General features: G+C 26.7%; 1 protein-coding gene across 2 annotated transcripts; it reads right to left on the bottom strand.

The window, feature by feature from the left end:
* Positions 1 to 3521: 3521 nt before the first annotated feature.
* Positions 3522 to 17541, bottom strand: mRpL22 (mitochondrial ribosomal protein L22). Of its 2 annotated transcripts, none has more exons than XM_071180244.2 (6): positions 17377 to 17541; positions 13619 to 13829; positions 10754 to 10819; positions 9036 to 9113; positions 7444 to 7513; positions 3522 to 3788 (listed from the first exon to the last, which is right to left on the bottom strand). In XM_071180244.2, the coding sequence occupies exons 2-6, from the start codon at positions 13820 to 13822 to the stop codon at positions 3571 to 3573; spliced, it is 636 nt and encodes a 211-aa protein (XP_071036345.2). In that variant the 5' UTR covers positions 13823 to 13829; positions 17377 to 17541; the 3' UTR covers positions 3522 to 3570. The 2 variants fall into 2 exon arrangements, with proteins under 2 accessions (XP_071036345.2, XP_021000196.3); XM_021144537.3 differs by lacking the exon at positions 17377 to 17541 and adding an exon at positions 17208 to 17298.
* Between the last annotated feature and the right edge of the window lie 19 nt (positions 17542 to 17560).

The raw sequence follows: 17560 nt of genomic DNA, 5'->3' as shown, positions 1-17560 counted from the left end.
TTTCTTCAAAATTCTTCGACCATTAAAGGGTTAATGTGTTGCAAATTTTGAAAATCTTTTTCTTTTTTTACAAATTTAAAATGGTATTTTATGTTTCATTTTAACTAAAAATAGTTTGAGCAAAAAGTAGTTTTTTTTTTATTGTTCTTGAATTCTAATTTATCTAAGTAATAAAGATCAAGATTAGGGGTGACCATGTTGTGACTACTAAAAATATTGTTATTATTTGCCACTGTCCTCACTTGTGTTTAAAGAGAGGTGATGTGACAAATTTTGAATGATTGATCTTACTGTAGACTTTCGATTGCAAACAAATCAATGCTAAGTTCAAAAATAATAATAATCTTAGATGCCAAATTGACGTCAGTTACAATAATTTTTTTCTTTCTCTGGAATTTTAATTATTGTGAAGAGAGTTTTTGTTCTCTCTCAATTAATAAGTTATGCAGAAGTGAAGTTGTGGGTAAAAACATGAATAACAATTTTAAGAAAAACTTTACGTTAAAAACATTTCTCCTAAAAATGTTTCTCCTAATTAACACTTTAAAATAAAGGTAATATTAATGTTGTTAATTAGTTATTAGCATTTATTTAAAATCATAATTTTTGGATTTTAATAACAATTTAAAAGCTAATTTCTTGTTAAATTACTTTTTTTGGCTTAAAAAAAGTGTGGACACCAAAATTCACTTCCATCTTTACTAAGTTATCAAAAAAGGAAAAAAAAAATGTCTTTACTATTCAGCAGGTTTCCTTGATTTAAATCATTCATTTGCATCAAATTATTTATTTTCAAAAGAAATCGTCAATTTAAATTTACTAAGTATTTTGTAATTATTTAATTTTTTTTTCTTCCTATTATTTTTATCTTAGTTTTAAAATTTATTGTAAATATATTGCAGTATTGTTTCAATAAGCTAAATATTATTAGTATTTGGTTTTGGTGTGCAAAAAATAAAACGTTTTTAAAATATTTAAAAAAATCCTTAATTTTTTTGGATTTTTCAGAATGTAAAGGATGAACAAAATGTAAATTTAATGTTTTTTTTATTATATACTTTGTAAAAAGCTATCGAATGTGTATTTTTTTTTGTTGCAAAAACACTAGGTTAATAAAAATCTTACCAATTTTTAGTGTTAAAACATAATCTTTACTATTTTATTATTATACATAACCACATTTTATTTTAATGTTGCATATATATTTCCGATTCTTAAAATATATACAATTTTACTTGGAAATTATGCTAATATGGTATTTTAAAAAAATTGTTTAAAGATAAATTCAGATTGCTTTTTTTATTGTGTGATTTCTTAATAAACTGATAATTTATTTTATATAGCAATGTACCTGCAGTTAAGGTATAAGGCAACATAATTTACTTTGTCATTTCAAAACTTTTTAATAAAAAAAAAATCCGGTGAAATTAATTTATTGATTTTTTTATTTTAGCCTGTTTTTCAACAGTTAATAATTATACATTTCCATTCCATTTTTAATAATTTTGAATCTTACACTTGCATAGAATTGTGTAATATTTTTTCGTTTGCAAGAATATAATTTTAAAGGTACTGATATAATTTATTTTTAATAATATTTCAATTATTAAAGTTCTCAAAATATCTTTAAATAAATAAATAAAACCAGATTTAAATACCATAAATCATTTTTTTAAATTATTCGTTTAGCTTTTCTGCTGTTATTTAAATATTTTCCCTTCCCAGAAACAGAGAAGAAAAAAAGCTTTACTTTGTAAAAAATGAGATTCTTTTACTTCAGATTCTTAAAATTTTAGCAATGAGAAAGTTTTTTATTAGTTAGCAATAATATTAACTATGCCTCAAGGTATTATTTTACTATCTACTACCTTTTCATAGGGGTAAAATGTGTGTAATAGCTATAAAATGTATATTAAATATCTCAATACTTCAAAAAATTGAATTTTTTTAAAAAAACTATTTTCATATTCTTAACGTATGACAGCAAGAAAAGGTTTTTAAGATCCAACAAAATCTCATTGAAATATTTTTTTTCTTCCAATTTTGAATTGAGAATTAGGGAGAAAAAGATAATGAAATTGAAACTAACTTCATTTTCATAAAATGCGTGAGTTTGTAATGCAATTTAATAATTTTTGAACTAGAAAAGGATGAATTACAATAAAGTTATAATGCAAGGGGCTAATTTTAAAGCCTTATGATGCTTGCATCTTATTTCTTTAAAAAAATTTAATGCCTTTAGAAAACCTACATAATAGGAAAAAAAGGTTATTAAAATAGTAATATATATGTATAAATAGTTAAAATAGTAATATAACAAATATAGTAATAAATGTAAAATGTGACGAGGTAAAAGCCTTTTTCTGCATTTTTATAAATTCAGTTTCAAAAATAAAAATTCATTTTATTAAAAAAATGGAGATGTATAAAAACAACTCTTAAACATTCCATTATGAAATAAAATTGTATTTAATTTCTTTTTTTTTTCAGCTAAAAACATAGAATACTATTTTTAAGGGGGCTTAAAATTTATTACCAAATCATATTTCTTCAAAATCAGAAGATGTTCAATTTTTCTACCATTTTGTATCCTGTCAAATATACAAAATATGAAGATATTTCGAAAAAAAGGTATAAATATTTCAATGCAATGCATGTATTATTTGAAAACAACTTACTAATTTTAAAAGTCAAAATAGGTTAACTATGCAAACTTTTTAATTAGGAAAATTTATTCTGAATGAAACTTTTAAATCTCTCCTCGAGATGAATTCATAAAAATGGTCTACACTAAAACTAAATTGAAAAAAAAAAAAAAAAGCTCTTTTAACAATCATAACTAAAGCCAGGATTTTGATGACATTCATATTTTATCACTTTTGCTAGTGAAAAGCATTTTCTTTTTTGTTCGTTTATTTTGGTACTTAAAAAAAAAATTTTTTTTTTTTGGAAGTATTAGTTCATTTTTACAACTTTTGGGGTGTTTGTTTCTGAGTTTGATTTGTCAGTAACAGTTTTTCTTTCTCCTTTAATCTTTTGTTATTTTTTAACTCATATTTCACTATTTAAAGAAAATTGTATCCAATTTTTTCTTAATATAAATGCTTTAATGCAATTGTATGTTATATGAATTTTTGGGAAAAGAATGTTTATGTTTTTAAGTGTATTTTTTGCTATTTTAAAGGAGATTTTTAGGCCATCAAAATCCAGGCTCTATTTACGACCAAATTTTCAATTATATACTTGGTTGTTTCTCATTATATTAAATAAGCCTGTGTTTTGCCAATATGAAATGACTCAAAATGTTATTTGTATTTTTTTTCTTATAATAAAACTTTAGTTATTGGAAATTTTTACATTAATTCAAAATAATTATGATTAATAGTTCTTATTAATAAGACTATGCTTGTGCAAAAAAATTCTTAATTCTCAGATTAATATGTTTTATTCATTAAGAGAGTCATCTTAAAGAAATATGGTTTTATTCCTATAACATAGAAATAAAGATATTAATAAAAAAGTACAATGTTTAAAATATTTTAATGAATTATTACACAAAATACAACAATTTTAGAGTGTTCTATGAATTCTGCGAGATCTGAGCTCGTCAAAATATTCTTTAAGCTTTTCATCTCCTGTAAGTTCAGGTTTGTAATAATGTTTAGGAGGTGGTCCTTCCACAAGTCTCACGAAATAATGACAATATCTATAATGTACTAAACCAAATCTCATTTTGGCATGTCTCCTTATGCCTTTAATAATGTTAGCTTTTCCAACAAATGATTGAGCTGTAAAAAAAAAAAAGTTTTCATAAATTATTAAATCATACTTGCATTATAAGTTAATATGCATTAGTATGCAAAATAAAAAAAATAAAGCAAAAAGTCAATAGCTTATGATCTAGTAATTCGATTTTCAAGGTGCAATTTTAATGGCTCCTTGGGTAAACCTTGAATGAGGTAACTATATTTTAAACTACAAAATGAGACACAAAAATTTACATTAGAGCAAAGATTCACCAAGTTGTTCCATTAGCCAAAACTATGAAGAAGAGTGCATCTTTTTTTTTCTTTCCAACAAACATCAATCCATATCTTTAGATTTGCTACTTGTAATAAAAAAAAATACCTTAAAAACATTCAGTTAAACTTCAACCACCAGCGAAGCTTTTTTTTTTTTTTCAATGTATAGTTTACTGAAGGTTTTCAGTAATTATATTTCAAAGAATGAAGTGTCCTGTAATTTTTAACAAGGATTGATAATGAATGTAAGAAATTAAAACAGCCAATTGTAAGCAAACATTCTGTATTAAAAAAGTATTAAAAATTATTTCTTTAGTTTTTTTATTTTAGTTCTGTAAACTAAAGCTAATAATTTGTGAATCAAAATTTGTGTACAAGAATTACAAACCAGGCTTTGTGAGAATATATTGTATAAACTAATAAACTAAAATTAGAAATATTTAGACAGCTTATATTTTGCTTTTCTCTGAAAGTGATTTTCCCTTAACTAGTATTTTTATGCATATTAGTGTACAAAATTGTATAAAAAATTACACAGACTCATAAGATAAACTGAGAGAAATAAACATTTTATGTTTATGTAACACAAATGCAGTAATAACTGCTTGAAATTAAAGTTGTTCTAAGATTTGAAACAAGTCTTAATCCTTCAATATATTATGCACATCCTCATTCATTTAGGGTTATAAAATAAACACATTCACAGTTAGAAAAGATTTTAGCAAGTAAATAGTACAAACTTTTGAGCGATAGGCTGAGGGCTATAGTTTCAAAATTGATGTAAATGTATTAACACATCAGTTGTATTTTTTATGCAATTCTGAATAACTCTCCTGTAATGCATGCAACTCTGGATAATTATAGTGTTTAATAAATGTCTTTTTGACACATAGGTTTGAAAGTATTTTATTTTAAAATAAACTTACACTATTGCCCTAGATAAAGATATTCTTTCACCTCGCCTTTTTTTTTAGCATCAACTGATTTCATAATTTTTTGAGGTTTATATCTTTGCAAGCTTATTATGGCCTTCTTCAGATTTTTGCACACATTCAGTAAATTGTCTATATATCTCCAATTTTTAATACTACTTATTTCTGAAGAAATTAGTCTGAAATTTTAATTCAATTAAATGCATTCTACATTACAAAATGTTCACCAAATATTGTATGTTATAAACAAAGAAAAAACATGCTAGTGAATTTTCTGAAAACTTATCTGCACATTGAACAAAATAAGTTAACATCTTAGATTAATCCGTAAGACTTCTAAACGCACTTGTGATTATTACTTTACTGAAAAATGTAAGCAATCACATATTCTCTATATCTTCTAAATTAAAGAAAATGACCATTGAGTAAAATACAGAATTAAAAATAATTTATTGCATTTTGGCTTTTTATAAGTGATGTAAGTGTTTAAAAAATAAAATCCATTTGTTGGCTAATTCAATTGCTCATAGACTCTATTGCAATAATCATTACATCATGTTACAGATTTATTTCCACTTTGTTCCATGTTTTAATGAAATTTAACTGACTCACTGATAATACTAAATTTTATAGTAAACTGAGCCCAATTTAAACTTGTTTTTGTCAGTAAAAATGTACTACAGCCTAAACTTTATCTGGAATTTACAAGCCTAGTTTACATGTTAACACACAAGAAGTTTAAATTGGGCTCCTTATAATTTTAAACATTGTGCAATGTAATCGCCTATGTACCTAGAAATTGACCCACAGAAAAATGGAATGGACCTAAGCAGGCATTATAAATAGCTTAATGCAACCCTCGACTTTCCTGCTTTCAACGCAGCAAGACAAAATTCCATGTAGTTTAGAGAGGACAGGGAGGGTTAACAAATTTATGTCCACTTAGAATAGACAAAGTCTTGTTTTTGTGGGATTTAATGGGATAACACTGCGAGCGTATAAAAATCTCTGTACTAGCACTGAAAATTTAATATACAGATGCTAGCCTAATAAAATTAAAAATATAATAAACTAGTTTAGTTCACAGCAAAATGAGAATGTAAGCTAACTATAAATTTATTGTGATTATCGACATAGAGTTGATCTCCATAATATGCTGCTTAACTTAGCAATATGTCTAGGTTGACCCTCCTATTTCAAGCAGGTACAAAGAAAAGTAAGGTCTACTTCTTTTGCAATACAAAAAATTGTTAAGTTTCTATAATACATCATTTTAAAGGTTGAAAATTTTTTAATGAATGGATTTTCTATTGAATAAAGGTTGAACATTTTCACTTGGTCAGTGCATATTTGTTGACATTATAAGCTCATGTCGCACCAGTTCCTTGGATTGTTTTTTTAAATTTTTTTAATTGACCTTATCTTTCACTCCATCGTCTGCAGTAGTTTCAATGAAACATCCTTACTCATCTTATAGACTGACATAAAAGGCTAACTAGCTCATGCTCTCTAAGTTGAAAGGCAAATGAGTTCTCACGATGAAATGAAAGATGACGACTAAATGACAAGTTGGTATGGCAAAAAAGCAATAATCTAGAAAAATAGATAAGATTATCAACATTTAAACTCAAAACATTTTCTTACTCGGGACAGAAGCATCTTTAAAGGTCTTGAGGAGGGTGGGGGGCAAGAAATGTTCCACTACTTTAAAATACCTCATATAACATATAAAGTTACGTCAGTCAAAATTTGAGACCAGCCGAAATAAAAAGAAAAAAAGCTAGGAAAAATAGATAAACTAGAACCATTTCCAACAACTGCCATTTAATGTAATGCATCTTGTGAATGAAAGCATATTTTTTTAAACCAATAACATAATTTAGTTATGATACTACAGTTTAGTTAAAGAGAAAATTCATTGAGTTAAAATAGTAGTTATGCAACTTAAAATGCATTTTCCATGTCATTCACTATTAAGACATGATAGAAATCACCAAAATTAATCTAAAAACTCACTACTTTAAGTAGAAAACAAATTACTTAACATATATTTCCCAAGTTATTCACAGATAAAATATAAAAACACTTCCATTAAAAATGCATTCAAATCACAGATTTCTGTCAAGCTGTTTTAGTGACTTTAAACACTATAAACTAAAGACATAATTTTTGACTGTCTCTGCTGAAATTCTATTTTCATGACTGATGATAATGCAAATCAGTTTTTTTACGTAGTTGTTGACCAAAAAATAAAAAATAGTTTAACCATACACAAGTTTAGCTATTTGACATAATTGTATATTCAATTATTCATTAAGAATAATTTTTAAGAGTAACTCTAATCATATTTAAGTATAAGTATGTTTTGCTTATTATTAACTCCATTTAGTTGTCGAATTATGATTATAATTTTTTTTATTAGAATAGTGACAATTTGTAGTATAGCAGATGGTAATTCAAATAAATAAATATTTGCTCACAATACTTACCAACCCAAAGATTACTCTTGAATTCAACATTATGTTCCTTTACTGCTAATTCTTGAGCTTCTTGAATAACCTAAAATAAAATGAGCCATGTAGTAAAAGAAAGTATTCACATTGATATTTCATAACCAGCTTTGAATAGCCAATTCATATCGGATTCGTGGTCACATTTATGTTCAACTTCCTGGCTTCATAATTTTTAAATTAACTCAGAAGACAATGTAATTCTCAAATCAAGCATTAATTCAAGCATGTAATTCTTAAATCAAATTCTCCTGATCCTCACTTTTGTGAAGATATATTGAGTGAAATCATCCTGCATTTGTATAACGTGTAGAGGAAAACCTTTTGCAGTTTGCCCAACAGCAAGGGAGCTCTAACCTATGAATCTACATAGGTTAGAATACTATGATAGCAATATGAGTTAAAATCAGCATACAAAGTATGCAACCTTCTGGAAATATTTATACATATGTACTTATTAATTTATTTATTCTTTTTCTTCCATCAGAATGTCAACCTAGTATGGGCCAACTAGTTGTCTATCTGGCTCAGACACTAGATTTCTCCATTTATTGATTCCCATAGTTTTTAAGATCTTTTTCCACAAGATCAATCCATCTGGTGTTTGATCTTCCCCTTCTTCGGTTGCCTGTAAACTTTCCAAAAGTCTGCTTTTTAACTGGGTCACCATCATCCCTTTAAATAGATGTGACCCAGCCATCTTTTTCTGTAAGATTTAATAATTGAAATTAAGTTCGGTTGCTTAAAAATTCTGTATGATTCATAATTGTACTCAATCCACCAAACACTGTTTTCTTTAACAGCTCTCCGAAGATGGCTCTAAGTATTTTTCTTTCAAATATTAGTGGTTTCTTTTCCTCAGTGTAATTTAAAGGCCAACATTCGTGGCCATAAAATAATATAGGTTTAATTAGAGTATTACATAAAGTAATTTTAGTGAAAATAAGCTTTGATTTCAATTGGCTTCTTAACCCAAAATAAGACCTATTAGCCATTGCTATCCAGTTATTAATTTCTGTTTTGATATCATTATTAACTGTAACATTAGAACTGACTGACACCTTTAAATGAATAAGCGTCGGTCATGAGAGGTAGCTCTTACAGATATTATAGAAAAGAGAAAACAAGGGGGCTCTGATCATTCATCTACTGCTTTTGTCTGTACTGCTATCGATACCAGTTAAAAGTAGTTGATAAATTACCCAGCTATCACTGAAAATATCTATGCATATATACACATTTATTTATGTATGGCTTTTACAGATATTATAAAAAAGAGAACAATAATAACAAGCACAACATCCTAATTTTAAGTATAACTGCTTGTTTAAAATTTATATCCAATTTATCTAAGAATTTAACTTTGTGTCAAGACAGAATCAATTAATTCAATTCAATTAAATCTTATTTTAAAAATATAAATGAGATCTAAAACTTTTTTTTATATCATTAATAAAGAAAAACTAAATTACACCTAAGATAAACCAATGTAAGAGAAGTAATTATGCAGTTTTAATTATTACATTATTTTAAATGAAAAGAAATTCTTATTTTATTAAAAAAAATAATACCTCTTTGACAATGTATGCACCTTTCATAGGAACAAATGTCAGTTGCTTGATTGCTTCATCAACTGACATACCTCTAACCTATTAAAATATTATGAGAATATCAAACAAAAACATGAAAACAAAATATAAGATTCAGAGATAAAACAAAAATTGATATTAAATAATTAAAAGTTATAAAATGTAAATACATAGCAACTGTAATTACTTTTTGTATGCAGATTTATTCAAATTAGAGACAATCATAACAATTCAAGGCAATTAGATTATACAATTGACAGTTTCAAAATTCTTATGATTAATGAAATGATAAATCAGTGTTAAAAAACAGTAATTATGACTGAAATTTTTCTCTATCTACATCTATAAGAAATCTACATCTAAAAAAAAAGTAGTTCTATTGGCTAATTTGTCTGAATTGCAAACTTTAATTTTTATGTTTTTGTAAATTACAATTACAGTTGGAAGATCTTTATAATGATCAAATTTCATGAAGAGAATAATGAATAAATACTAATTGGAGGCAAAGGTGCCATAAGCTTATATTTTTGGCTTTTGGGAGAGTAAAGTTCTTAATTTACAATATTGAATTTCACTTAACCACAATTAATTTATTTCTATTAAGATTTGAAAGTTCAAAATTCCATTAAAACCCATGCATAAAAAAAAGTTTAACGTTTGTTTTGTATAGTGATTGACATAAAAGATATACAGTAATGGAAATAATCAAAGAAGATTAACAAAATAGAAGATGATATTTTAACGATGTTGGTAATAGTTAGTTCCATAATCTACTCTGAAATTTGTTAATAATTTGATTGAAAAAAAAATTGAATACTATTAAAATTGGACAACGATTAACTTTATAATGTATAATTTTTGACTTTTTCTGGGGTGTTAACTTTTCTGTTCCTTTTTGTACAAATTTAAGTAAAAAACTGTTTAAATTCTTCTATAATCAACCACAAAATGATTTTCTTTTATAATTTTCAGCCTGCTAAAAGATTCTTTACAGTAAGGACAGGAACAGATATAGATATTATTGAACAAAGGTTTATTTGCTAAACATAACAAATTCTAGGAAGCTGTTTAATTTTTCTCTTAAGTAGACGTTTTATTTGATGTGTAAATTCTAGAGAATTTTTAGTTCTATATGTATTAATTGGTGTGTGTGTCACTATGTATTAGCTATTGAGCCAAACGTTTCAAAAGATCAAGGAATAATAAAAATATTTGAAAGGTGAAGGTGTCCCTGACTAGGCAAACCAATTATTCAAATTAAAAATATTTCCAATGTTTTAAACGATGGGTACACATATCATAACACATAAAACTTGGACAATTGCATAGTTATATCTAATTCTCAGTCAAAATTTGGGAGAAAATCAGTTCAGCAACTCAGAAGCAGAAATCTCTGCATTGATCTACATCATGGAAAAATTCTAAAACATTTGCCGATTGTGTGGTAAAATATTTGTAATATATTATCATGTTTTCCACATCTTTAAAAGCAAGATTGTTTTATGGTAGTATGATAAATAAATTTAGAATAGTTTTATCTGCAAGGTCAAAATAAATATGCAGCGCCAGCTTATATAGTGCCACGCTAGTTCTGCTACAGGGCTCAGAAGTTTGGTAAATAGTACCTTAAAATCAGAAAGATTCTAAAGTTACTATTCTAACAACAAAAATAAAGTGAAAGCAAAAGAAATAATACTTACAAGGCATGCCACATACCACATTTTTTTCGGAGAGTATTTAATATTTTCCCTTAAGTGACAGATCCACTAAAACAATAAATAAAAATGTTAAGCATTTAGTTATGAAAGCAGGCTAAAAAAGAATAATGCAATTTTCTTCCAAATTAAAATAAGAAGAAAAATCACCTAAAAGAATTGTTTATATGAAATTTTGAAAAAAAATTTCCATTTAAGTGAACGTGTCCGAAATTCGTGACAGCGAGTTCTCTTAATGTAAAAATATTTCTGTAACCTATATATAAAAATATTTTTTATATTTATTTATAATTTATTAAACATTAAAATTTTTTAACTTAAAAAAATATGAATATTTCAATTTTTTTTTAATTTTTAATAAAATATTTTTAAAACATAATACTGTATAACAGTACAGTGATTCCTAACACTTTTTTTAACCATGAAAACTATAGAATACAATTTTACAAAATTGCATTCTAGCACTAATTGTATTGGTATAAATTATTTATCAGTCTGTAAATATTCATTGAATGAATTTTTTTATTAACCTTTTGCATGATAACACCTGCTATTTTAGACCATCAATCATAATAGCCGTAAGCAAAGTTTAAAAAAAATTGTTACATGTTGATGGGTTATTGTAGTGTGTCTACCACTACAAAATTCCAATTCAAATCCACTAGTATATAAGACATGTTAACTCGATGATAGGGGTACCTTTTCATAGATGAAGGTTGACATTGTGGATAACTTCTCTCCCCACATGGGTGACCCAGACGTGATGTGAACATGCCTATCTTGACAGAGACTCCCACTTTGATAAAAACACGCCTATCTTGACAGTAACGCTAATTTCAAACTGAACACGCCTACTTCGATGGATGGTCCACATTGAACAGTTGACTTGCTACGTGTGACTGCGACATTATTCACTCCTCGTGCTGTTGCTACTCAGTCTCGATTACACACAACATAATCACTCGACTTCTAAAGGCAACACAGGAGCGACCACAATCGTGAACTTAACACAGTTCTCGTGATCAGCACTCAAGAGTACGGCAATCATAATACAGCTCTCCCTGCTTCTCACAAAACAACAACGGATCAACTAGTGGTATTAATTCATCGAATTCTATCACAGCTATAATTCTGGTGGCGGAGTACTGTAGTGTGTCTACTCTACCAATTCACTACTACTATATAAGACACGTTAACTTGATTCTATGCTGGGGTACCTTTTCATAGATGAAGGTTCATATTGTCGATAACTTCTCTCCCCACAGTTATTATCTGGCTTGATTTCATGAGTAAAATAAATTATCCAAATGACAGAAATCTTAGCCTAAATAAGTTGATGTTGAAAATTGCTTCAAAAATTTAATTGACTTTTTTAGAACCATATATTTTTGTAAATCTAGAAAAAAATTTACAATATTTATTTTAAAATTTTCAAATGTTTTTGTTACAATATGAATTTTTTTTATTAACTGCAGTTTTGAATTGGGTCCACAGAAAACATGCTTTTTATCATTAATTTTTTAATTTTGCTTTGGTTTTTTATTTCAAAAATACATACAATGTATTACTGAATGATTGATTTAATCTTACATAGCTGTGTTCACACAAGTTCAATTTATTAAAATAATCATAGATATCAGTGAAATATATAATTTTAAATTAGTAAATATTCTTACTAAGATAATCTACTTACAACAGAAACTACATTAGCAATATACATAACATATATTATTAAACTTTTATTCAATCCCATAAAAATTAAAGAGGTTGATCCATTCATGCCAAGGAAAAAGCATTATATCTTTTTCTTTTGAGTTTCACTTTTGAAAAATTCAGTGCAGTTTTAAATTTGCCACTACATTTTAAGGTCACACGATACAACTAATGGTATTCACTTAGTGCACCTGCATTCTATCTATAAAACACTAGTTGAGAACCAATGCTGCAATATATCAACAGTGTAAGACTTAAGAAAATAAAAATAAGAAGAAGAAGCTTTCAAACATCCAAATTGTGGCAGTAAAATTTATCAAAATAAATTTGTAGTGAAATAAGCTATTTTTAGTTTAGTTAATATTTTATTAGATTCTTTCGTAGCGTGTAATTATTTTTCAACTGATATTAAACAAATAATATTTTTGAAAAAAAAAAAAATCTGTGAATTTATCAAAATTATGTTTTATTTTAGAGAAACTAATTTTAAAAAATTACAATTAAAAAAAAATTAAATAATCATCTAAATCAAAAATAATGCATATCACTTAGCATTCATTAAAAATTTAATAAAATTACAATTTTAACTTCCTTTTCAAGTAAAGAAACATTTTTATAACTTAGAAATCTTTTTAACATTCATTATATCTAAAAACCAGTTTTAGTGTAGTATGTATTGAGTAAAAAAATTATTATTAAATTTAATACTAATGACAGAAAGAACACGAAAAATTTAGAAAAAATAAATAAATAAAATAAAAAAATTTTTAATAGGAAAACCTAAAGGTTCTCATCAGGATGCATTCTTTTACAATGGTGACATTTCAAAACAGAGAATAATTATCCTAATATAAAAGTCATTCTTCATAATGTGTCTAAGTCACTAAAAATTTAAAAAAAAAAATGAAATGAAATTAAAAATAAGATTAGGATGAAAGAAGAAAAGCAGAAAACAAATTTACCCATATGGAGTAAAATATAAAAATGTCTTGAAATGAGATATACTAATCTAACAAGAAACAGTTAACAAAAATAGTTAAGAAGAAAAAGAAATGTACTTTGAGCTTATATCCTAGAAAAAAAGACTTTCTCGGAGAAATTCTAAACTAAAGTTTAGAGTTTTTGAGGTATACTTACTGCTGGTCTTCTAGGTTCATCAGGTTTCAAAGGAGGATAAACCCACTCATTCTGGTCTGTCCATTTTTCAACTTTATAATCGGTCTTGCTTGTATGGAAATTATACGTTAAAGATAAACTTCCTTGACCTGGTAGCTTTCTCAAACGTGTCACAGAAGAAATATTTAAAGTCTTTAAAAGACTTGGAAGAAGTTTCAAAGACATTTTGTCACTAAAAAAATTGAAAAGGTAAATCACTAAGAATAATTTAGTATTCAAATGCTTTATGTAAAAATTTAGTCATTAGAAAAAGCAAGTAGAATGTTTTATTTTGTAGCAAAATAAATTTTTATATAGGGTCAGGTAGAAGAAAGTAAGGGCTAAAAACAATTTTTTTTTCCTGTTTTTTTCTTTCCTTTTCAAATGCAAATTAAATGAAACTTTAAATGAAAATCAGTTGAAACTTTTGATGCATTTTATGTACAATGGATCATATAGATAATATAAAATACAAAAAATAGCATTTCGATTTTCTTTTATTGTTCTCTTACTGTAATGCATTAAAAGAACATGTTTTGATAAAACCCACTTTACCCCAGGGTAAGATAAAATAGGTGGATTTCTAAAAATAGTGTACATTTCAATGAAAAAAATATAAGTAAATACTATTCTTGAAATCAAAATATCCTTAAATAAATGTATTTTGATTATATTATAAAGTACAGTTGCTCAGAATAATTTTCGTTTTCACATTATTAAATTAACAAGTTTATATCCGCGGTTATCAAAATTAGATTTCACTTAGGATACAATATATTTCGCTTAACTTTACATAATTTCATAAAAAAAGAAACTAATAATTAATAGTTTTTGACATATTAGAAATATAAAAGAGAGTGTAAAAAATAATATCTTTGTAGGAGCTTTAAGTGTTTATAACAGACTTGTATTACTGTTTATAACAGTCAAGTATTTTTATTAAATTTAGTTATTTTGAGGGCACTGATTTTTTTTCCATTCTTTTTTTTTTTTATTTCCCATGAAAAAATTGCTACATGAAAGCAGTGCTTCAGTGAAAATTCATCTACATCCTTAAATTGTTAACTAAATTGTATCAATATTTTTTTAACCTAATTAAAATTCATATGATTTCTACCTTATCTCAGGGTTTCCACAGAAAAAAAATTAACAAAATGGTTGCTTTTAGTAGTCTAAAGCATGAAAATCGTTCCTTCAATAAGAACAAAATTTTTTCTTCAATAATATGACTAAAATTTTATTAAATGATTTAATTTTTATGCACTATGATCCCTTTAGTCAAGTTATGTGGCAAATATGATAAATTTATATAAACGTTAGTGTTCTAGAACTAAATTTTTATATAAAGAAAAATCAGTATATTTGCAGAAAATTAAAAACTTCCAACTTCTAAAATTCATTCAAAAAAAAAAATACTTTTATATTAATAAAAACATAATTTTTTTCTAAAAATTTTTCCTTTTATTTAATTTCAATTTATGCTAAAAAAACATAGTTAGAAGTACAGAAAAGTCTCCAAATAGTCCCCTTTTCGTGAAAATAGATGTCTTTTAGCCTTTTCAGGTAAAAAGTTGCCATAGTCCATAGGCCAAAAATAGTTGCAAATAGTCGCCTGTGGCAACCCTTCTATCTAGGTTCCCTATGTTTCTCCTATTATTATTTTTTTAAGGATATAAAATGTAATAAAAGAAAATTGTGTTTCAGTGTTAAAATCGCTACATTGAGCAAAAAACAAATTAGTTAATTATTTTTTAACTATTTTATTATAAAATATGGAACATTAGATATTTGCTTAGCTTAACACAGCAGTAAAAAAAAAAAAAAAATCCCTATTACACAACACTTTAGATGCCCCTCTACCATTGAATAAAATTATTAATTTTTCTCAGTTTAAAATGGTATTAGAAGAAAGTTCATAAGCACCTTATACTAACATATTTCATGGGTTGATCATAAATTGACAGTTTCTAAACATTAAACTTGTCATTAGAGTCTAAAACATAAAGAAATGCTTGTCACAATCTTATCTCCAAAAAAGAATTAATTTATTATTTTAATTTAATGGGAGAAAAGATATATATATTAACAAATCCCCATTTTACCCAATGGGCACACTTTCCAACACCTGATGTTACAATTAATGATGTGAACAATGCATTTGGGAAGATTTTTGTATCGTTATCAACAGCAGAATATTCGCCAAGAGAGAAGAAACTGAATAAAAAACATCACAAAAGGGAACCGATTCAAAGGGTAAAACTCGCAGCCATCCTCAGGCAAACCTCCACTTTTTTCTTTATTCAAAAAAAAAAATATTTAAAATTATTAGTTTAAAATCCAATTGTAGTTGGCAGGACAGATCATGATATGGAAATGGCCCCATGAAATAATACTGATATATATATGAAATGCTGGCATTATATATAATGCCTGACGTTTTTAGGCAAAGTATGAAATATGAGAAGTATTACATACTTTGCCTATGCATTATATTTAATGGCGGATGCTATTTAGGCAAAGTATAAAATAAACGTCCTGATGAGGTTATTGTGTAAATGATGTGCATGTTACTGTGAACGACCGAAATCGATGGTTGTTGACTTTCACCGGTGAATGTTGACAATCACATAGTCGCTTGGTGAACGTCCGAAATATTTATTACATCCGATTTGATATTAATTTATTCATGGATATAATTACTATAATTACATTTATTCGATATTTTAATACTTACTGACAATAGATTAGAAGAAACATCAGTGTTTGGAGTATCTTGCAAATCTATACTGGGCAATGGCACTTGACCTTAAAAAAACATCAGTGCAGGATATACCGGACAATGGCACTTGACCTTAAAAAAACATAAGTGTAGGGTATACCGGACAATGGCACATGACCTTAAAAAAACATCAGTGTAGAATATATCGGGCAAATGTATACTGTACAGTGACACTGAACTAGACCTTGTATGGCTAGACCTTTGGTAAATGTCTGAAATATATACTAGGTCTAGTTAAGTGCTATTGCCCGGTATACATTACACTGATGTTTTTTTTAAGGTCAAGTGCTATTGCCCGGTATACCCTACACCAATATTTTTTTAAGGTCAAGTGCCCTTGCCCGGTATATCCTACACTGATGTTTTTTTACGGTCGAGTGCCATTGCCCAGTATACATTTGCCCAATACTCCAAACACTGATGTTTCTTCTAATCTATCGTCAGTAAGTATTAAAATATTAAATAAATGTAATTATATCCATGAATAAATTCATATCAAATCGGATGTAATAAATATTTGGGACATTCACCAAAGCGACTATGTGATTGTCAACCACCAATTTCGGTCATTCACAGTACATAATTTACATAATAACCTCATCAGGACGTTTATTTCATACTTTGCCTAAATAGCCCAGGATTTCAAACTTTGCCGGTAACAAATATATTGGTGAAGTTGATATAAGATGATATATGGTGAATAAGTTGGTGAAGAGTTCCGAATCAGGCGAAAAATTTATGAGGAAAATAAAAATACTGTAAATTGGGATCGCATCAGTAACCGTTACTTACCGTATAAGTTCAAATTCTGAAGGGGGAAAAAAAGACAATCCTCAAAATAAGCTCCAGTGCTATTTTTTGAGAAGATATCGCCGGTCTTATATTTCAAAAAAAAAAACAGAGGAAATAGTGAAAAATATGTAGAGAAATTTAATAAATTAAGAGATAGAAATTAACTTACTGAAATATGAATCACTCTAATGGGTAAATTTTAATTCAAAATACATTAATTAAATGAAGATAGATTCATTTTAAAACAAGAAATAGTAAAGGTATGTTTCTTTTTATTTGAGAAAACTTTTTTACTTACTATTTTTAGTATAATTTCATGCGTTATAAGCTGCCTGTTTCTGTATACTAAAAGT

This window comes from Parasteatoda tepidariorum, chromosome 1, assembly GCF_982258835.1.
Source record: "Parasteatoda tepidariorum strain Cologne lab strain chromosome 1, Ptep-v5.0, whole genome shotgun sequence".
Taxonomy (NCBI): Eukaryota; Metazoa; Arthropoda; class Arachnida; order Araneae; family Theridiidae; genus Parasteatoda; species Parasteatoda tepidariorum.
The sequence above is the reverse complement of the archived record's forward strand: the minus strand, read 5'-3'. Positions and strand labels throughout refer to the sequence as shown.